This window comes from Coregonus clupeaformis, chromosome 3 (genome assembly GCF_020615455.1).
Source record: "Coregonus clupeaformis isolate EN_2021a chromosome 3, ASM2061545v1, whole genome shotgun sequence".
Lineage (NCBI taxonomy): Eukaryota > Metazoa > Chordata > Actinopteri > Salmoniformes > Salmonidae > Coregonus > Coregonus clupeaformis.
In genome coordinates this window covers 44,058,052-44,080,750 of record NC_059194.1, presented here as the reverse complement: position 1 = coordinate 44,080,750, position 22,699 = coordinate 44,058,052, and the positions used below count along the sequence as shown (strand labels likewise).

Here is a 22,699-nt window from a genome sequence, read left to right as displayed (position 1 = left end):
TGTGTGTGTCTCTAATCATCTCAGTATTGTTTTTAGAATGCTTTCTCCTCCTCCTCCTAAACATGTTGCCTGTCCCAACTCGCTCTTGCATCATTAACTCCACAACTGCTAGTAAATTCATGAATGCTTTTTTATCCTCTACCACTGATCCTGTTTTTTGTCTTCACACAGATGATTTGGTGAACAGTTTCAATGACAGGCTACTTTAGACTCAGTGGCACCAGTTAAAATCAAGAATAAATTGTCTGGCAGAGTCTCACCCTGGTTAAATAACCACACTTGTGCTTTATAAAGTGAACGATGCGTGCCATTTAGCTGAACGTAAAGGGAAGGATTCTATAAGATATTAAAGGATCTGATGAGAAATTACAATGATTCGGTAAAAGATGCAAGAGCTAACTAATTCTCTACCCTGATCTCTGAGAACTCCCTCAACTTGAAAATTCTGTTTAAGACAATTGAGTGTGTTGTTGGTGCCCTCCCTAAAAGTGACATGCTAGCGTCCCCTGATCTTTGCGAACAGTTTTTACGATTCTTTATAGAAAATATTAGATCCCAGATTGACAGTAGCCGGCCCCATACCAGCATTTCTGGTCAGGAGGCACTTGAGGCAGCTACTCTGTGACTGTCTACTGCATGGTTCTCCAACTGGCGGATCACGGGCCGAATTTGGCCCACAGAGGATTTTATTTGTCCCCCCAAATACGTTTTTATTTTACATTTGTATTCTTGGACATAAAAGACTGCAGTCTACAAGTTATTTTTTATGATGTTATGGCCCTAACGGGCCCTGCGTCTCAGCCAATAGTCAATATAGGTTAAAGATCCCAAGCAGGGCTACAGCAGGCTGTTGGGCTTTACAGTGGCCACTCTGGTTTGGGTGTCCTCGGCAGAACGTTTTCGCTGCAACCAAGTGGTCACATATCGTTCTGGGTTCCACTGCGCAAGAGCAGGTCAGTGGAGTTTTATGAACATCAAGGCAGAGAGGTGAATTTATTTATTTAACTTTCTGACGTTGGCAAGACTCCAATGTGCCTCTGCAGTGCACACATGTAGCGTACAGTTCTTCATCATTCGCCAGAGAGAAGACAGGGAAGAAACCACCATTTACCTACACTACCAGTCCAAAGTTTTAGAACACCTACTCATTCAAGGGTTTTTCTTTATTTTTACTATTTTCTATATTGTAGAATAATAGTGAAGACATCAACACTATGAAATAACACATATGGAATCATGTAGTAACCTAAAAGAGTGTTAAACAAATCAAAATAGATTTGGCATTCTCTGAACCAGCTTCATGAGGTAATCACCTGGAATGTATTTCAATTAACAGGTGTGCCACCTTAAAAGTTAATTTGTGGAATTTCTTTCCTTCTTAATGCGTTTGAGCCAATCAGTTGTGTTGTGACAAGGTAGGCGGTGGGGTATACAGAAGATAGACCTATTTGGTAATAGACCAAGTCCATATTATGGCAAGAACAGCTCAAATAAGCAAAGAGAAAAGACAGTCCATCATTACTTTAAGACATGAAGGTCAGTCAATACGGAACATTTCAAGAACTTTGAACGTTTCTTGAAGTGCAGTCGCAAAAACCATCAAGCGCTATGATGAAACTGGCTCTCATGGGGACCGCCACAGGAATGGAAGACACAGAGTTACCTCTACTGCAGAGGATAAGTTCATTAGAGTTACCAGCCTCAGAAATTGCAGCCCAAATAAATGCTTCACAGAGTTCAAGTAACAGACACATCTCAACATCAACTGTTCAGAGGAGACTGCATGAATCAGACCTTCATGGTCGAATTGCTGCAAAGAAACCACTAAAGGACACCAATAAGAAGAAGAGACTTGCTTGGGCCAAGAAACACGAGCAATGGACATTAGACTGGTGGAAATGTGTCCTTTGGTCTGGAGTCCAAATTGGAGATTTTTGGTTCCAACCGCTGTGTCTTTGTGAGACGCGGTGTGGGTGAATGGATGATCTCCGCATGTGTATTTCCCACCTTAAAGCATGGAGGAGGAGGTGTTATGGTGTGGGGGTGCTTTGCTGGTGACACTGTCTGTGATTTATTTAGAATTCAAGGCACACTTAACCAGCATGGCTACCACAGCATTTTGCAGCGATACGCCATCCCATCTGGTTTGGGCTTGGTGGGACTATCATTTGTTTTTCAACAAAACAATGACCCAACACACTTCCAGGCTGTGTAAGGGCTGTTTTACCAAGATGGAGAGTGATGGTGTGCTGCATCAGATGACCTGGCCTCCACAATCTCCTGACCTCAACCCAATTGAGATGGTTTGGGATGAGTCAGATGGCAGAGTGAAGGAAAAGCAGCCAACAAGTGCTCCGCATATGTGGGAACTCCTTCAAGACTGTTGGAAAAGCATTCCAGGTGAAGCTGGTTGAGAGAATGCCAAGAGTGTGCAAAGCTGTCATCAAGGCAAAGGTTGGCTTTTTGAATAATTAGTGTTTTGTTTACTACATAATTGCATATGTGTTATATCATAGTTTTGATGTCTTCACTATTATTCTACAATGTAGAAAATAGTAAAAATAAAGAAAAACCCTTGAATGAGTAGGTGTTCTAAAACTTCAGTACCTCTAGGCTGCTGTAGCCTACTGTCACGACTCCCTCCGAAGCTGCCACCTCTCCTTGTTCGGGCAGGCTTCGGCGTTCGTCGTCACCGGCCTTCTAGCCACTGCCACTCCTCATTTAATCATTCCATTGGTTTTGTCTTGTTCATTACACACACGTTGTTCATATCCCCTCATCAGTACCTGTATAAGTGTTCCCTCTGCCCCCTTGTCTTTGTGTGTGATTGTTTATTGTGGAGGTTAGTTTAGCTCGGTGGAGCTCTTGTATTTTGTATCGCTGGGATATTCACCCGTGTGCCTTGTTGTTTCCAGTGCCCTGTATATTTCCGCACTGGGGTGTTTGATGCATTGCTGCGTACCGCTGTGTCAACGGAATAAACCTGTTATTCTGTGATTTACCCTCCTGCGCCTGACTCCTTCAAATCACATCACGACACCTACATATTTATTTGGTTTCTCATTCTATTGTTTTTCATGGAATTTTTGTGGTAATTAAATATAATTTATTTGGAATTGATCAGAATTAATTTTCCATGTATTCTCAATTGAAAAAAGTGAGGGAGGGCTGCTCCCTCGCGCTCCCCCAGCACTACACACCTGATTACACACCTGATTACGCGAAAGCAGCTGATCTGCGCTATTTCATAGATAACAATATATATAAAAAATGCAGCACCCCCACCCCCAAACTACTTTCCGCGGCTATGGTTGTGGCTAGCCACCATTACTATCATCATGATAGCGATAATCAATTGTAAAAAGTACAAGAGACCTACTAATAACAACAGGCTACAGCCCACAACTTCATTATGAACCTAATCTGCAATAGCAATGGCATAGAATACATATAAAAAATAATTGCATAGAATTCTAAACATCACAAACTTTGATCTTGTACCTTTCAAGTAAATATATTGAGCTGTCAAAAGTGCTCTTGTTGCTATTCCATAAACACATAATGTAGTTGAAAACTACACGTTTGCACCGTCTTCGGTGGTTAATCCACTTCCATTTCAGAGACCACAAGGCAAAACAACATACAAGTTGAAAAATCAAACACATGCTACAAACTTAGCCTAGTCCGGCAGATGAGAAGCAGCAGTATGGATTGCTTCCCATTGAAATTAATGAACTTCCACCGGAACGCATACAGTTTACCACAGTTGGTTTGCACGCAGCGTAAGATCAAGTGTATGGCGAAGTTTGAATCGTTAACTGCATTGAAGATAACTGTTGGCTGTGTTTGTGTTACACAACCTGTTGTGGATTCCCAGAAGTAGGCGAGTATATGAGATGCTGTTTTTTTGCAGTGATGAGCGGCTACAGATGGTTTTTGATCATACACTGCCTGTGGTGCAAACCCACTCCCTATTCCCTGAGGCTGAATGCTCAGACCAGCCCCTCAGTAAAGCAGCTCAGATCTGGGAGGGAGATAGTCTACAGTACACTGTTGAATGAAAACAACTGATGTTGACCCTACAGTAGGGATACACGTACGCACTCGGCATACAAACACAGACACGAAAACACACATATTCAAAGACACAAACATGTATTCATGATACAAACACACTCTCATACTGTTGAGCAGTCTATACGCACGCACCCAGACAGACAGACAATACCACACAGTTTGACCCTGCTGCATCTCTCCCTCAGAACATGACGAGTGTGCCAGTGGGCAGAGGTCCTGTGACGACAATGCCATCTGCACCAACACCATCAGAGGCCACCTGTGCACCTGTAAGCCTGGCTACGTGGGGAACGGCTCCATCTGCACAGGTAAGGCCTCACCCTCCATGCCTCTCTACCCCCTCTCTACCTCTCTCTAACCCTCCTGAGCTCCATCGGTACCCCTACCCACTACTCTGGACATCCACAACCTCCTCCCTTTTTCCTCTTCTCTCCTCATCTGCAGAGGAAAGGTTCCCCCCTCCTTGCCCCTCTCTAACCATCTACACCAGGGGGGTCAAACTCATTTTGCCCAACTGGCCGGATTCAGTCTTCGACCAAGGTCCGGAGGGCAACACTTAAAATGCATTGTATTTCCTCACCGTCAAAATGTGCAACAAATGTTCCTCTTTCCATTGCTTTTGGAATTTCGATGCTCCCTGATTGTCTAGCTTTTGTTTTATATACACTACTGGTCAAAAGTTTTAGAACACCTACTCATTCAAGGGTTTTTCTTTATTTTTACTATTTTCTACATTGTAGAATAATTGTGAAGACATAAACACTATGAAATAACACATATGGAATCATTTAGTAACCAAAAAAGTGTTAAACAAATCAAAATATATTTTATATTTGAGATTCTTCTAAAAGCCACCCTTTGCCTTGATGACAGCTTTGCACACTCTTGGCATTCTCTGAACCAGCTTCATGAGGTAGTCACCTGGAATGCATTTCAATTAACAGGTGTGCCTTCTTAAAAGTTAATTTGTGGAATGTCTTTCCTTCTTAATGTGTTTGAGCCAATCAGTTGTGTTGTGACAAGGTAGGGGGGATAGAATGGGATGTATAGACAATATGGACAGTATGTGGATAGAATATGTAGTATATCTGAAGAATACGTAGGATAGACTAGTATATGTACAACAATAGTTTAATAGGATGTCCTTCTCTAGAATACAGTACATACAGTGGGGGAAAAAAGTATTTAGTCAGCCACCAATTGTGCAAGTTCTCCCACTTAAAAAGATGAGAGAGGCCTGTAATTTTCATCATAGGTACATGTCAACTATGACAGACAAATTGAGAAGAAAAAATCCAGAAAATCACATTGTAGGATTTTTAATGAATTTATTTGCAAATGATGTTGCAAAATAAGTACCAGTGTTCCATGTGTATGTACATAAGGCAGCAGCCTCGAAGGTGCAGGGTTGAGTAACCGGGTGGTAGCCGGCTAGTGACAGTGACTAAGTTCAAGGCAGTGTACTGGGAGGAGGCCGGCTAGTGATGGATATTTAACAGTCTAATGGCCTTGAGATCCCAGCTTTGATACACCTGTACTGACCTCGCCTTCTGGATGATAGCGGGGTGAACAGGCCATGGTTTGCGTGGCTGGGGTCCTTGATGATCTTCTTGGCCTTCCTGTGACACCGGGTGCTGTAGATATCCTGGAGGGCAGGCAGTGTGCCCCCGGTGATGCGTTGAGCAGACCGCATCAGGTGTGTGTCTTTCCAAATCATGTCCAATCAATTTAATTTACCACAGGTGGACTCCAATCAAGTTGTAGAAACATCTCAAACATTTCGAGACTCATAGCAAAGGGTCTGAATACTTATGTAAAGAAGGTATTTCTGTTTATAATTTGGCTTACATTTGCAAACATTTCTAAAAACCTGTTTTTGCTTTGTCATTATGGGGTATTTTGTGTAGATTTATGAGATTTTTATTTATTTAATCAATTTCAGAATAAGGCTGTAACGTAACAAAATGTGGAAAAAGGGAAGAGGTCTGAATACTTTCCGAATGCACTGTATGGGTGTTTTCATAAACTGGCGACCACGAGTCTCAGGCAAGGAAAACACCTCTCCTCTTCTCATCCTTTTCCCTTTTTCTTAACTCTCCCCTTCTACTCTCGCTCTATTAATCTTGTTCTGTCTCCAAGGAAAAGAAACACAGTCCTCTCTTCTCTTCCTCTCCTCCCTCACTCTATCGCTCTAGTACTGTATCGCTGTCTGTCCCCCGTGTCAACCAAATAAGTGTGGAATTAGAGTGCCGAATAGAGGGAATTTTCTTTATTTGGGAGTAAGACAGGTGTGTTTGTGCGTGTATCACACCTGTCGTCTCACCACCACCTCCCCGTGTCCCTCTGTAATAGAGAGGCATTAGGATGGGAGGCAGGTGGAAGGCAGGTCTAGGGAGAGATCAATGCAATTTGCAAAGTGCCTTCCAGACAATTTCTATGCTGGATTGTCTCCAACCCCACCAACACCAGGCACACAGCAGCCCCTGAATTTTTTTTGAAACAAAAGTGCCATCGAATAACTTTACTGCCACCTCCACATTTTTCACTCTGGAAGTCATGAGTAATATGCAAATGTCCAACTGGGGAAAAATGGTGTGTTGCTCAGAGAAAAACGCATAGAACAATGACTTGAATATGAAATGCACTCCTACCAGCTCAGAGAAAGAGCGTTCCAACCACACACTAACTGATCATATCTATGTTTGTATTTACGATAAATCACATCAAATATGCTTCAAATGGCCCTGTATTCTATATAATGAGATTAAAGCTATTGCTAGATCTCAATTAATTCCCCAGCCAATTAGTATTCTATGGAGACAGAGTTGTAGGAATTATTCTCCATTTTCACTGTCCCCTCCGGGAATTCATTATCGTGTGATGGCCCTATCGTTGGCCAATCGACCAGGAGAGTCTCTCCTCAGTCTGATCATACATCATCACTGTGCTCTTAGAAATGAATAAATGAGTCACAGATCTGGCCTAGGTCCCGAGTCTGTCCCTGCTAATATTGTCGGTCACTGTGTAGCCGATGTGAAATGGTTATCGGAGTGTTAGTAGCGTTCAATCTCAGACATATCCCGCTCTGAGACCTAGAAGTAGTTGTTTCCCTTGCTCTGCATGAGCCACACCTTTTGTGGTGTTACTGGTAACACTTCTTCATGGTGACATGTCAATGTGTTCAGAGGTTCCCTGGTTCGAGACCAGAGAGGGACAGAAGAGGTAAGCTGGTAGGAATGTAGCTAGCATAATGTCCCTGCTAATATAGTCAGTCACTGAATGCATTCAACCAAAATGTGTATTCCGCATTTAACATAATCGGTGCCTAGGGAGCACTTGTTGGGGGTTAACTGCCTTCCTCAAGGGCAGAACGGCAGATTTATTCCCACCTTGCCAGCTCTGGTATTCAAACCAGCAACCTTTCAGTTACTGGCCTGATGCTCTTAACTGTTAGGTTACCTGCCGCCCCTGTTAACGCTAATGCAAAAGAGATAAACTGGTAGTAATGTAGCTAACATCCTTGCTAATCCTAACAAAGAGGTATGCTGGTTGTACTGTAGCTAGCTAAGCCTTGTGCTGTGACTCCACCTTCCCTGTGTCTAACGATAGAGGTATATGAATAGAGGAGGTAAACTGGTTAACTAAAGAGAGAATATTCCTCCACTCTTGGAGGACAATGGAAGACTGTTTCAGAAGGCAGAGGCTGCGCGACCGGATCGAACTGCCCCGTCTTGTCCCTGTCCCTGTCCCGCCCCCCCAGGACGCCTTTTCCCAAACCGTATAACATTCTGCGCATGTACCAACTTAACCAACTGCATGCCAACGAGTTCATGGGAAAATGCATTTAGATCTTCTTGAATTATGTGCAGTGTTGTTTCGTGGGTAAATGTTTGAGCAGATGATGTTAACAAACTGTAGCCTACCTGTGTTTTGTTTCAAACAATGCACATATTTTGCCTAGTGGCGTGCGCTGTTGAGAAGCTAGATTCTATTTCTATGAGTACAACGATCTTGAACAGCAATGAATGTCATAGAGGAGATGTGGACATATTATGGGAGCCAGATGTGCCATTCTGTATCCATGATTCCACTAAATGTTCTATTGTGCAATACAACATTTTACATTCACCTATAATGAGCATGAATACTGTATCTCATTCAAATGACATATTTGCACTATATGACATCATTGGTCCATCCCTTTTCATCTATAATGTCTAGGATCAGACCAGGACAGCTCTGTACAGATGGAGATGTATGTGGTCCATGAACTGAGTGGGTAAAAAGCACTCAGCTCCATCTCATTCTTATACTTATCTGCAGCTTTTACAGCTGCAGCCTTTTCTTCAGCTATTCTCTAGCGAGTATTGTTGAAAACGGTAGACTCTTCTTTCTGTTTAACTCTCGCTTTAGGAGTCTTTGGTTCACAAGATAAGGCAGAGACCAGGGCCACGATATCGATTCACATTCATATTTCACCATAAGTACACGAGGCTACCGCTTCCCATATCTTGTCAACCCATTCTGCCGCATCTTTAGAAAACCACCATTCTCTGGTAAAGACTTGATTTGTGCAAGGCTGAGTACCATAGGGATTGCCCACAGAGGCCAACCTATTAGATTTCCCCAGAAACACAGACCTGCCTGCCTGTCTGCCGGTGAGGTGTAATGTAGCTCTACAGTTGAGCGCATTGGGCTTATTTCCTCCTTCTGCAGGCTCTTCTTGGACCTTTGCGTCTAAGATCTCAGGGGAGTGAAGTGTGCAGTCTCTTTCCCTCTAAATAAGGCAGATGTGCTCTGCAGAATCAATCTGTCTGCCTTCATTGGCCCAGTTCTGCTCCCAGACACTGCATGGTGATTAAATTGCACCTCAGATCCGTATTACTGGAGAGTAATTATGAATTGTATTGTTGGTCTTCCTAGTGACTCTACCAGCACAATTTTTTTTTTCAGCCAGCTGATATGATGTGATTGACAGAATAGGGAGATTGTAAAAGACTATAGCAAGTGTATGAACTAAACCAATGCAATGCCTTTAGCATGGCTATAGGCAAGGCTTATGCGTGTCTGTGAAAGAAAAAGATAAAAGACAGTTGTGTATAGGTTGTTTATGTATGCATACACACGTACACACACACAAACAAACACGCAGGCACACACACAAATGGCTCCTCCCCCTCATACCCACTGTCACAGAGATGATTGCTGGTTCACATAAAGCTTGTCCTCCACCACAGGAGCCAGTTTACTGTTATTGATCCTGAAAGGGTCGAGAGGACACCACATACATGGAAATTAGAAGCTTTAACTGGTCCCATGTGGCTCAGTTGGTAGAGCATGGCACTTGCAATGCAAGGGTTGTGGGTTTGATTCCCATGGTGAAAAAGTAAAATAAATGTATTCACTCATTACTGTATGTCTCTGGAAACAAGCATTTTCTCAAATGTATTCTAAATGTTAAACTCCTTTTCTCTGTCTATCACCCTTTCTTTCTCTCTTTCCTCTTACTGTCTCTTTCTCCTTCCATCTGTCTATCTCTCCCTCACGCTCTTCTTCCTTCTCTCCATCGTCATGTTATCCTCAGAGGAGCAGCGAGTGTGCCATTGCGTAAAACCCCAGCACACAACAATAGGCGGGCCACTGAAGTTCAATCAGAGCCCAGCTAAAGATTATAGATCAGGATTGTCGCCCGCTTCCCGCTTAATGAACAGAGGCGCCTTGTAAATCCTTTTGTCGGCTGCAAAATGAGCTCCCTAATCTTGTTAATGGTCTTTTTTCTCTTTCTCTAGGACCGGTTTGTTGTACACAAAAGAGGTTTTTAAAAAGAGAGGATTTCAGCGGGGCCTAAACACTGGCTTAGAGAACAATGGGAGATGGCTGCTATTTTCTCATCTATCTGAGCTAATAACATGCGACTGTGTTAGAATAGTCTAACCACGTGCCGTAGTGGTGTGATACTGAGGGTAATGATGTTGTCTGCATTGGGGGAAATGGAGTGAGGGAGAAAGGGAGGGAGGGAGAAAGGGAGGGAGGGAGGGAGGGAGGAGGAGTGTCGGAATAGGAGATGATGCTGTTCTTGTTTCCCTGCAATATTAATTTTTCTAAATTTGGCAGGACGGTAGGAAAACACTGTAAGTTGTGCTGTTCAGATCCGCGCTGGAGGCCATGGTGGAAAGCATGCATGATTAATTGGAAAATGTAAAAAATGTGGAACTAATTATCAAAGCAACAATTTCTTGCCTTATGCTGCTGCAGTGGCGCAAAGAAGAAAGTGTCTACAGTCATCATCTCAGATCCTATTCCTTACAGAACGGCAGTTACATCCCAAATGGCACCGTATTCCCTATACAGTGCACTACTTTGGACCAGGACCCATCGGGCTTTGGTCAACAATAGTGCACTATATAGGGAATACGGTGACATTTGGGACACAGTCGGCATCTGATGGAAGCTTCTTGTGTGTGTGTGTGCTTGCGTGCACGTGTGTGTGTGTACTGTGTGTGTGTGTGTGTGTGTCTGGATCTTGAGGTTTACACAGGACTCTATATATTGGGTGTTTATTCATTATTTCTTTAGAGTCTAAGACGTTGGGGGAGGGGGGGGTGCTATGGAATTGTTTTATTCTGAACAAAAATATAAAAGCAACATGTAACAATTTTAAAGATTTTACTGAGTTACAGTTCATATAAGGAAATCAATCAATTGAAATAAATTCATTAGGCCGTAATCTACGGATTTCACATGACTGGGCAGGGGCACAGCCATGTGTGGGTCTTGGAGGGCATAGGTCCACCCACTTGGGAGCCAGGCCCACCCACTGGGGAGCCAGGCCCAGCCAATCAGAATGAGTTTTTCCCCACAAAAGGGCTTTATTACAGACAGCAATACTCAGTTTCATCAGCTGTCCGGTGGCTGGTCTCAGACGATCCCGCAGGTGAAGAAGCCTGATGTGGAGGTCCTGGGCTGGTGTGGTTACACATGGTCTGCGGTTGTGAGGCCGGTTGGACGGACTACCAAATTCTTTAAAATGACATTGGAGGCGGCTTATGGTAGAGAAATTAACATTAAATTATCTGGCAACAGCTCTGGTGGACATTCCTGCAGTCAGCATGTCAATTGCACACTTCCTCAAAACTTGAGACATCTGTGGCATTGTGTTGTATGACAAGACTGCACATTTAAAAATGCCCTTTTATTTTACATTTAGCAGACGCTCTTATCCAGAGCAACTTACAGTTAGTGAGTGCATATATTTATTTTTCATACTGGTCCCCCATGGGAATCGAACCCACAACCCTGGCGTTGCCAGCACCATGCTCTACCAACTGAGCTACACAGGACTTTTATTGTCCCCAGCACAAGGTGCACCTGTGTAATGATCATGCAGTTGAATCAGCTTCTTGATATGCCTCACCTAGGATGCCTCACCACCTGTCAGGTGGATGGATTATCTTGGCAAAGGAGAAATTCTCACTAACAGGGATGTGAACAAATTTGTTCACACAATTTTAGAAAAATAAGCTTTTTGTGCGTAAGGAAAATTTTTGGGATCTTTTATTTCAGCTCATAAAACATTGGACCAACACCTTTTATGTTGCGTTTTATATTTTTGTTCAGTATAAGATGGTCATACCATGGATCATTTAGCTATTTGAGTTTGAATTTTAGAACCCTTTTAGGTATAAAAAAATATATATACTAATTATTGTATGTTGTTGTTGCTTTAGGTTCAGTGAGATAAATCTGAGATTTCCTTATAAGTGCTCACAGAATGTTCCTCCTGTACAAAAACAGTTTAACAGTCCCTACGATGTAATGCGTAGCTTGTAGTTACCAAACATACATCTGTACATTTGATGTTACAGCGAAATACCCATTATAACCATTTTAATGGCATAGGAAAGAAGAAGAAACATTTCACAGTATGCTTCAAGAATAGATCAACACGTCATGAGTCCTTCAGTTATGTACATTGTCCAGAAAACGTGTTAAAATGTCCTTTGCACTATTGGTGGTACGGTCAAGCTGTTTTGAAATGGTTAAAATATTGAAGTGTTGATGAATAATCAATAACCAAGCAGTAAGCTATACATGCAAAGTAATTAATTAACAATTAACCACCTATGAATCAGCAATGAAAGAGTAATGGATCAACAATAACGGTTTGAAAACAGTGATTGATCATTATGATACACAGGATCAGTTTTTAGAGTCAATGTTCTAACAAGCTGCACTATTGAATTAATTGTTTTGTAAATTGGCAAAAATTGGCAAAAAAAGATTAAACTGTGATCATACATGATTACTAATTGGTACCTTAATCATTTAAGCAATGTACTCCAGTTGCAAGTGTGGAGGGAAGTCAGTAGGCTGCAAAAAAGTATCATATGGCGCTATGGTGCTATCAACTTTTCGCCACCAGAGGGAGGACGTGAGCTGTCCAGGTGGGTAGATGACTACCACACACTCGGGTGTGCATCACCCGTGCGACACAAGGGTATACCCGGAGATTTCATTGAGGACTTCTGTCGTAAGAGAGAGAGTGTGTCTCCTTGACACTGAATTTAGCACTCTGGCTAATTATTTAGGCTCTGAGAGATCTCAGAATATGAGAACAGGAAAAATGCCAAGGCCCTGTGCCTTTGCCAACACAATGTGAGCATTAGCTCGTTATGGCATTTTTAGACCTCACGGCGGAGGCAATACCATTCTTTTATAGCTCAATGGCTATAAATTCACACATACCCAGCTTCCTCTTTGTACCAGAACCGTATATCTCCTTGGCAATGGATGAAATGGAGAATACACGTTCCCTTTTGCTTAAGCTTAACGTCTTGCAGTTGTTTTGTGACAATATTCACATCAACCTTCGTTTACCTTAATGTAACTCTTTTTTTTTTGTTGAGACACAGTCAATCCAATTTATTAAGATTCCAGTGTCATGCAGGACAGAAGATTTTTACGCACTACGCGCTTCAGCACTCGGCGATCCCATTCTGTGAGCTTTTGTGGCCTGCCACTTCGCGGCTGAGCCGTTGTTGCTCCTAGACGTTTCCACTTCACAATAACAGCACTTACAGTTGACCGGGGCAGCTCTAGCAGGGCAGACATTTTATGAACTGACTTGTTGGAAAGGTGGCATCATATGACGGTGCCACGTTGAAAGTCACTGAGCTCTTCAGTAAGGCCATTCTACTGCCAATGTTTGTCTATGGAGATTGCATGACTGTGTGGTCGATTGTATACACCTGTCAGCAACGGGTGTGGCTGAAATAGTTGTATCCACTAATTTGAAGGGGTGTCCACATACTTTTGTATATATAGTGTAGCAAATTGATCCTTGGTATGACCTTAAAACAATTCCATATAGCGTCGGAGAACCCCCGGCTTAGACAGGGCTTAGACTGTTTAGTGCCAAAAATAACACTTTGTTTCCTGATCTTTCTTATATCTCTCAGATTTGTATTTCTATGTATTAAGGATCCACATTAGCTGCTGCCAAGGGCTATGCATGGGCGTCCGAGCTGTGTGATAGTAGTTTAAACAGTGAGCTTGGTGCATTCAGCATGTCAACACTTCTTACAAAAACAAGTAGTGATGAAGTCAATCTCTCCTCTACTTTGAGCCATGAGAGACTGACTTAATGATAGCTCTCAGTGTAAATTTAACTGCCAGTCGTGCTGCCCTGTTCTGAGCCAATTGTAATTTTTCTAAGTCCCTCTTTGTGGCACCTGACCACACGACTGAACAGTTGTCCAGGTGCGACAAAACTAGGGCCTGTAGGACCCTTAAGAAGGCAGAGCAGCGCTTTATTATGGACAGACTTCTCCCCATCTTAGCTACTGTTTCATCAACATATTTCGACCATGCCAGTTTACAATCCAGGGTTATTCCAAGCAGTTTAGTCACCTCAACTTGCTCAGATATACAACAGACACTTCCGAAAGAAACTTTCTGTTATTCAACGCATTTGTATGGGCTAATAGCAGTAAGGCACAAAAACCAGATTGCATACCAGAGAGAATACTATAGACTTCAAGAAAGTCAGTCAGCTGATTATTGACAAGTTTTTCCAACACTTTTGAGAAACAGGGCAAGATAGAAATTGGCCTATAACCATGAGGATCAGCTTGATCTCCCCCTTTAAATAAACAATGCACAGTGGCTGCCTTCCAAGCACTGTGAGGAGGAGAGATAGGTTCAAAAGGTGAGAGATAGGCTCGGCGATGATAGGGTGCTGCAACCTTAAGGAAAAAATTATCTATACCATTTACATTTTAGGAGACGCTCTTATCCAGAGTGACTTACAGTTAGTTAGTGCATACATTTTTCATACTGGCCCCCGTGGGAATTGAACCCACAACCCTGGCGTTGCAAGCGCCATGCTCTACCAACTGAGCTACAGGTAGCATACCATCTGACCCAGATGTTTTTTGGGGGTGAAGTTTAAGGAGCTCCTTTAGCACCTCAGACTCAGTGACTGCCTGCAGGGAGAAACTGTGTAGCTGGGCAGGGGAAAAAGAGGGAGGAGCATCAGGGCTAGTCGCATTAGAAGGGCTGGTAGATGAGGATGCGTTGAACGGGCAAGGAGGCATAGCTGAGTCAAATAGGAATCCTGACTTAATGAAATTGTGATTAAAGAGCTCAGCCATACACTCCTTGTCAGTAACAAACCACATCAACATTAAGGGACATGGGCAGCTGTGAGGAGAAGGGTTTATTCTCCAGGTCTTTCACCGTTTTCCAGAACTTCTGGGGTTAGACCCACAGAGAGAGAACTGTGCCTAATGGTAATTAACTTTGGCCTTCCGGATAGCCTGAGTGCATTTATTTCTCATTTGCCTAAATGACAGCCAGTCAGCCTGAGTATTTGTGTGCTGAGCCTTTCGCCAAATGGTGTTCTTGAGGTGGAGTAACTCTGCCAGATCACGGTCGAACCATGTTAACATTATCATGTTCTTTATGGGGGCGTGCTTGTTAACAATACCACTGAAAATATTTTAAAAAAAGAAGATCCAAGCATCTTCGGCAGAGGGGATCAAGCTGATTCTATACCAATTTACGGAGGCCAGGTCATGAAGGAAGGCTTGCTCATTAAAGTTTGTCAGCAAGCATCTATGACAAATCAGCTAGGCAGGTGTGGGCTATCGCCGGTTAACGCTTGATCTAATTGAATCTAGGCCAAAAACAATGGATATACAGTATGTTACCCTAAGAGTTGTGCAAAGTTGGAAGAATCTTATTCAAAATGATTCACAGCTGTAATTGCTGCCAAAGGGGCTTCCACCAAGTATTAACTCTGGGGTGTAATGGCATACTCAATCGAGACACCTTCGATTTTTGTTGTTCTGGTCGACAGGTAGCCTAGCGGTTAAGAGCGTTGGGTTGCTGGTTAGAAAGGTTACTGGTTTGAATCCCCAAGCTGACTAGGTGAATATTCTGTGAATGTGCCTTTGAGCAAGGCACTTAACCCTAATTGCTCCTGTAAGTCGCACTGGATAAGCATGACTAAAATGTTCTATAATTTTTCTTTCACTTTGAAAATGTGGAGGAGGTTGTGTAGATCAATAAGAAAAAACCCTAATGTAATCCCTTTTTAGATAACATTTTAAGGCAGCAAAATGGGAAAACTGTGCAAGGGATGTATAGACTTTGTATGAAGCAACTGATAGAACCCCTTTTGTTTATACAGTGCATACGGAAAGTATTCAGAACCCTTGACTTTTTCCACATTTTGTTACGTTACAGCCTTACTCTAAAATGGATTAAATTGTTTTTTTCCCCTCATCAATCTACACACAATACCCCATAATGACAAAGCAAATGTATTTTTTTTAAAAACGGAAATATCTTATTTACATAGGTATTCAGACCCTTTGCAGAATTTGTTAGTGAGGTGTCAACCGCCAAAGCACATAGGCTAAGAGTAAAGAGAGCTTAACGTCCATTATCTAAATGACCGCTGACGTGCCTCCATTACTACTGATGACTGCATTTATGATAATGTATCCGGGACCATTCTATTACATGTGACCGTGCTCTCCCTGCTGTCCTCCGACATTAATTTGTGTTTGAACCGAGCGAGTCGGTCGAGCTTGGCTTTCCTCTCGCCGTCCGTCCCCCTAATGAGATTTGTGCTCCCAATTAGAGATAAGGATCGTTATGAAGAGGGCTGACATTCTCTTAATACAGCACATTAAAGGACTGTGCGACAGTCATCCCAGCACTATTTCCTAGCGTGGAATGCTATTATTCATTTGGTGGATTTGGAGGAACCCATAATTACAAGAATTCCCATTGGTCGCTCCGTCTTTGATGTTCCCGCATTCCAAATAGTTATTTGGATGCTCAACAAGCATGAACGGGCCAGTTAACAAGGAGCCGTGAGGATTCAGTCGGTTCCTACACCACCCGGTGCTGGAAAGCAATCTAGGACTCTAATCGAAAGTCAAATAGTAAATCTGTGGATATAAGCGTATCTCCAAAAGTAGTGAATCAGCAACAGGCTCAGTTCGGCAGTGGGACGGTTGATCTGGAGGTCACTGCAGCTGCTGTGGAAGAGGGACTCTCTCCCTTACACCCCCTTTATGCTGATTGCAGTAAAATGATAATTGGAGAAGTAGATAGACGGAGTCAATATAAGTGTAATTCATTCTTAAGTGTAAGGTGTATTAGTACAATCAGGCTCTTAATGAGGGGCCTGATATAACTTTTTTTATAAGGGGATCCAGTCAAATGGACAGCACTAATGGGTTTTGGCACGGTGGTGCGTGGTTATTTATTGCACTTATGTATCAGTTTGTATATTTCGCACGCTTTTATACTGAAACCGGGGTGATCATTATGTGAGCAAATGGATGTTTATTGGACTCATAAACCAAAGCGAGGGGACCTATGTGTTTGTGTAGTGTGTGTTTTTTTTCTTTTAGGGGTTAGATCAGCTTTAATATTGCAGATAGATTGTAACTTCCATCAATGTAATTGTCTGCATCACTTCCAATCCCCCATATGTTTTTTGTTTGTTTTTCTCGCATAGATATATATATATATATATATATATATATATATATATATATATATATATATATATATATATATAAAACACACATACATGCATATACGCATATACATACATATCCTTTAAAAATATATATATTTCCCTTTATTACTTTCCAACCCCACCATCCCTTCCCTAATTGGAGTAAACTAGTGAACAACAATGCTTAGGCCTCTACTTCATGCTTATACATACTATATGCTTGCGGGTTTGATTCCCACTAAGGTCAACCATATGAAAATGAGAGAGAGATCAACTTCTTTCCCATTTAAAGTTTGAGAATATGGGTGTGTGTGGTGGTGGTAATGCACAGTGAGGGACTGGTCATTTGTAGCCACAAGAAACAACGCTGTTAAATAGAACAGGTGAGCAAAATGGTATTCACAGCAGGATTGTGTTTGTGATATTGATCTGTGAGAATTAAACTCTTGCACTGTCTCTCTCTCTCTCTCTTTGTTTCTCTCTGTTTTTCTCCTTTCTCTCTCTCTCTTTCTCTCCCTGCTTCTCTCTCTGTTTCTCTGTCTCTCTCTCCACTTTCTCTTTCTCCAGCATTCTGTGAGGAGGGGTGTAGGAGTGGAGGTACCTGTGTGTCGCCCAACACCTGCGTCTGCCCCTCAGGCTTTACAGGACGCCACTGTGAGACAGGTATGACTATAGTACTACACTGTAAACAATATATATGTTGATTGAATGTACAATTGTATGGCAACCAGCTGCAATAGGTTTGTGAGTTTGCTCAACATTTGGGCACATAGCTGAACCTACATACATTCTCAAGTTGAATTGTATGTTCACTCAACTTTGAATTTTAGATTGAGTGAACATGCAATTCCACTTGAGAATTGAGTCTACCTTATTTGTATATTTCCCAGAGTGCCTTTCTAATTAATTGTAGTTACCAACCATGATTGTATTTGTTAGCGACAGAGACATGGTTTTTGTATGGTTTCCAAAGTGAATATGTTATCTTTAAACTCTATATGACAATACTTTACATACACTGAGTGTACAAAACATTAGGAACACCTTCCTTATATTGAGTTGCACCCCCTTTAGCCATCAGAACAGCCTCAATTTGTTGGGGCATGGACTCTACAAGGTGTCGAAAGCTGGCCCATGTTGACTCCAATGCTTCCCACAGTTGGCTGGATGCCCTTTGAGTGGACCATTCTTGATACTCATGGGAAAATGTTGAGTGTTAAAAAAAAGAACAGCGGTGCTGTTCCTGACATACTCAAACTGGTGTGCCTGGCACCTACTACCATATTCCTTTCAAAGGCACTTAAATATTTTGTCTTGCCTATTCACCCTCTGAATGGCACACATACACAATCCATGTCTCAATTGTCTAAAGGCTTAAAAGTAATTATTTAACCTATCTCCTCCCCTTCATCTACACTGATTTGAAGTGCATTTAACAGGTGACATCAATAAGGGATCATAGCTTCTACCTGGATTCACCTGGTTAGTCTGTCATGAAAATGTGTCCCTAATGTTTTGTACACTCAGTGTATATCGTAAGGCCTTTCTTTAAGGGCCTAGTTACACCCAACAAAGTGGTCTCAAACTCCTGGTTTACAGGCCACATCAAGCCTGCAAGCCACATTATGCTGGCTTGCAAAGTGATGTGTAATTCATATTGGAATCCAGCCAGAGTGAGGATATCCAACAATTGGAACTTTTAATCACCCGTAACCTGCATTCCCTGCCGAGTAGTGATGTGCAGTTCGAACGATTCGTTCTTTTTGAACGACTCTTTATAGTGACTCGATTCATTATTTGAGAGCGACTCGTTCATTTTAGTCATTTGTTTCACCTGCTGGTTGAAATGAATTCCACAGCAGGATTAATACGCACTCCTCCAGCTCAGTGGCTCTGGAGACGTGCTCCAACCAGCAGTTGTGTATTATGTGTGCAAGGGAAAATAGATCATGCTGCAGGCAGCATAGAGAAGAAAATACACATTTAGAACTGATAATTGATCGCATGGTGCAATAATTAATGCAATTAATTGATTATTGAATGTTATGATGGACACAGCTTTGTAGAACCCAAACATACACAGCCTCTGCTCAACAAACTCGAACTTGAAAATGAATCGTTTGGGGTGCTGCAGTTTGCGAACAATATTGTGCCAATCACTCTCACGGCAGTCATGAATGAGAGAAGAATGAGAGAAGGTGATACTCGCGACTGGTGACTGGCTGGTGTGGGAGCGCAGCGTGATGACTCAATCCCCATTTATGACATTGTTTGGATGACTAACCATTTGTGGGCTATCACAGGGGTCAAACACACCTTATCTCTGGTTTTTTCCGGTGGCGGACGTTCCCACACAACCCTGGGAGCGCGGACACCATTGGAGGTGTGAAGACCGATGAAAACGTGAAATCAACTAAATGAATGTTACTGTGTGAATTAAATTGTCATGTTTGGATTGTTTCAAGAGTCCACGAAGAGCTATGCATTTTGATATGTTCTATTGTACTGTAAGTGTTATGGATGTATTGTTACAGGGAAACAGTGTTATTTTGTTAATTGGATGCCGGATAGTTCAAAGAGGGAGTGACACAAGGGTGCATTCCTATCATTTAAATTGAGTTGATTAGATTAGAATCTGGGTGTGTTGTTCTTGTCTTTTGTTTTTACTAGCAAAGTGCAAATAAATATTAATACAGGTTTGGGGTGAGTTCCTGCTTGAATGTGGTTACAAGGGCAGTGAATTTGTTCATATTTTGAAACTTGCTAGCAAGCTCCTGGGTGTATCACATCGTTTTTCTCTTAGAGATTATTCTCAACTCAAGACACGTAACCACGTTAAATCCTAGCCTATTGGTGATAGTCATTTACTCTGTTTTTCTGTAATGTATCATGTCTTGTGTACACTGTATTTGTTTGTGTTAATTATTTTGTGACTAATACATTATATTAGTGTAATTGAGTAAATGCATTCCTCATTTTACAGAGTAATTATTTGATTGACTACACGCTTATAATTAATTACTCCTGAAACGAGTCACATAAGTACAGAACCAGTCAAAAGTTTGGACATACCTATTCAGTAACCAAAAAGTATTTAAAAAATCAAATTATATTTTATATTTGAGATTCTTCAAAGTAGACACCCTTTGTCTTGATGACAGCTTTGAACACTCTTGGCATTCTCTCAACCAGCTTCACCTGAAATGCTTTTCCAACAGTCTTGAAGGAGTTCCCACATATGCTGAGCACTTGTTGGCCGCTTTTCCTTCACTCTGAGGTACAACGTATCCCAAACCATCTCAATTGGTTAGAGGTCGGGTGATTGTGAAGGCCAGGTCATTTGATGCAGCACTCCATCACTCTCCTTCTTGGCCAAATAGCCCTTACACAGCCTGGAGGTGTGTTGGGTCATTGTTCTATTGAAAAACAAATGATAGTCCCACTAAGCCCAAACCAGATCGGATGGTGTATTGCTGCAGAATGCTGTGGTAGCCATGCGGGTTAAGTGTGCCTTTTAATTCTAAATAAATCACTGACAGTGTCACCAGCAAAGCACCCCCACACCATCACACCTCCTCCTCCATGCTTCACGGTGGGAACCACACATGCGGAGATCATCTGTTCATCCGATCTAATGTCCATTGCTCGTGTTTCTTGGCCCAAGCAAGTCTCTTCTTATTATTGGTGTCCTTTCGTAGTGTTTTCTTTGGAGCAATTCGATCATGATGGCCTGATTCACACAGTCTCCTCTGAACAGTTGATGTTGAGATGTGTCTGTTACTTGAACTCTGAAGCATTTATTTGTGCTGCAATTTATGAGGCTGGTAACTCTAATGAACTTATTCTCTGCAGCAGAGGTAATGCTGGGTCTTCCTTTCCTGTGGCGGTCCTCATGAGAGCCTGTTTCATCAAAGCGCTTGATGTTTTTTGCGACTGCACTTGAAGAAACTTTCAAAGTTCTTGAAATGTTTCGTATTGACTGACCTTCATATCTTAAATTAATGATGGACTTTCGTTTCTCTTTGCTTGTCTGAGCTGTTCTTGCCATAATATGGACTTGGTCTTTTACCAAATAGGTCTATCTCCTACCTTGTCACAACACAACTGATTGGCTCAAAAGCATTAAAAAGGAAAGAAAATCCACAAATTAACTTTTAAGAAGGCACACCTGTTAATTGAAATGCATTCCAGGTGACTACCTCATGAAGGGGGTTGAGAGAATCCCAAGAGTATGCAAAGCTGTCATCAAGGTGAAGGGTGGCTATTTGAAGAATCTCACATCTCAAATATATTTGGATTTGTTTAACACTTTTTTGGTTACTACATGATTCCATATGTGCTATTTCATAGTGTTGATGTCTTCTCTATTATTCTACAATGTAGAAAATAGTAAAAATAAAGAAAAACCCTAGAGTGAGTAGGTGTGTCCAAACTTTTGACTGGTAATGACTGGTATATTTCTTATGATTTATTTTTTGACTGTCTTTTTTGTCATTTATGAATGTGTTATTCAATTAGTTTCTCTGGACTATAGTAGTAAAGGCCAAATTATATATTTTATCAACATTTTTTTATTGATTTGTTCTATACTTAAAGGGGTCCTAAAATTTTAAATCAAATAGCTAAATGATCCATAGTATGACCATCTTAAAATAATTCCATATGTCAGCTTAGAACCTCCGCACCACAATTTGCACATCAGACTCCAAGCGATCAGATAACTTGTGTATCCCTCGAATGCACTTCTTCCTGATGAGCACTCTGTCACCTTCAGTGATTGTAGATGCTATCACTTTTGAGTCCCAACTGCAGTTGTTGGCCCTCTGACTCTTCTCTGCAGATTTCACAGCGAACTTGTTCAATCGTCTTCTTAGCTGTTTAGTGTAGTTCTGGTGTGTGGTTGCATTGTGGCCAGCTGGACTCAGGCCAAAACAAAGGTAAACAAGCTTGTTGCCCAAACATGAGTCTCACCTGTTGTGTCATTGCTACTGCAATTGTATGCATGCACTAGGGGTTTCACATAATGCCTCCACTCTTCTTTTCTCTTGTCACTCAGTGTGCCAAACATGTCCAATAAAGTCCTTTTGAAGCGCTCATCAGGATTACCACAAGGATGGTAAGGGGTTGTTCGTGATTTGACGCCAGCAATGGAGCATAATTCTGCTATCAACTCACTCTAAATTTGGCGCCTTGGTCACTATGAATCATCTGAGGAAATCCATAATGTAAAATCAAATTGTCCCAAAGTATTCTGGCTATTGTCTGACGGTTTGGTCTATAGTTGGGATAGCTAAAGAGTACTTTGTAAAATGATCTGACATTACTAAGATGTCTCTGGTGTCTGAATTGTCAGGTTCAAGTGAGAGAAAATCTATGCAGACTAGTTGTAGTGGCATACATGTTTTGATATTCCCTAGGTTTGCAGCTTTTTGCACTCTACTTGCTCAACACGCACCTCAGACATTCTTTACACTTCTTGTCCACTTCAAACGCCATTCTAGGCCAGTAGAAGCAGGCCCTTGCAAGATCCAGAGTTCTCAGTACAGAAGTGTCCCGTTTCCTCATGGATACCTTCTAGAGCAC

At 41.9% G+C, this 22,699-nt stretch overlaps 1 protein-coding gene and 1 non-coding gene across 2 annotated transcripts in view; one reads left to right on the top strand and one right to left on the bottom strand.

The window, feature by feature from the left end:
- Positions 1 to 22,699, top strand: part of LOC121579071 (protein kinase C-binding protein NELL1-like) — a 519,122-nt gene that overhangs the window by 434,864 nt on the left and 61,559 nt on the right. The window contains exons 14-15 of the mRNA XM_041893338.1: positions 4,263 to 4,385; positions 17,684 to 17,779. Coding sequence (XP_041749272.1) covers positions 4,263 to 4,385; positions 17,684 to 17,779 — 219 coding nt within the window. The remainder of the gene's footprint in view (positions 1 to 4,262; positions 4,386 to 17,683; positions 17,780 to 22,699) is intronic.
- Positions 11,345 to 11,418, bottom strand: trnaa-ggc. The gene has a single exon. It is a non-coding gene; the product is annotated as a tRNA-Ala (tRNA).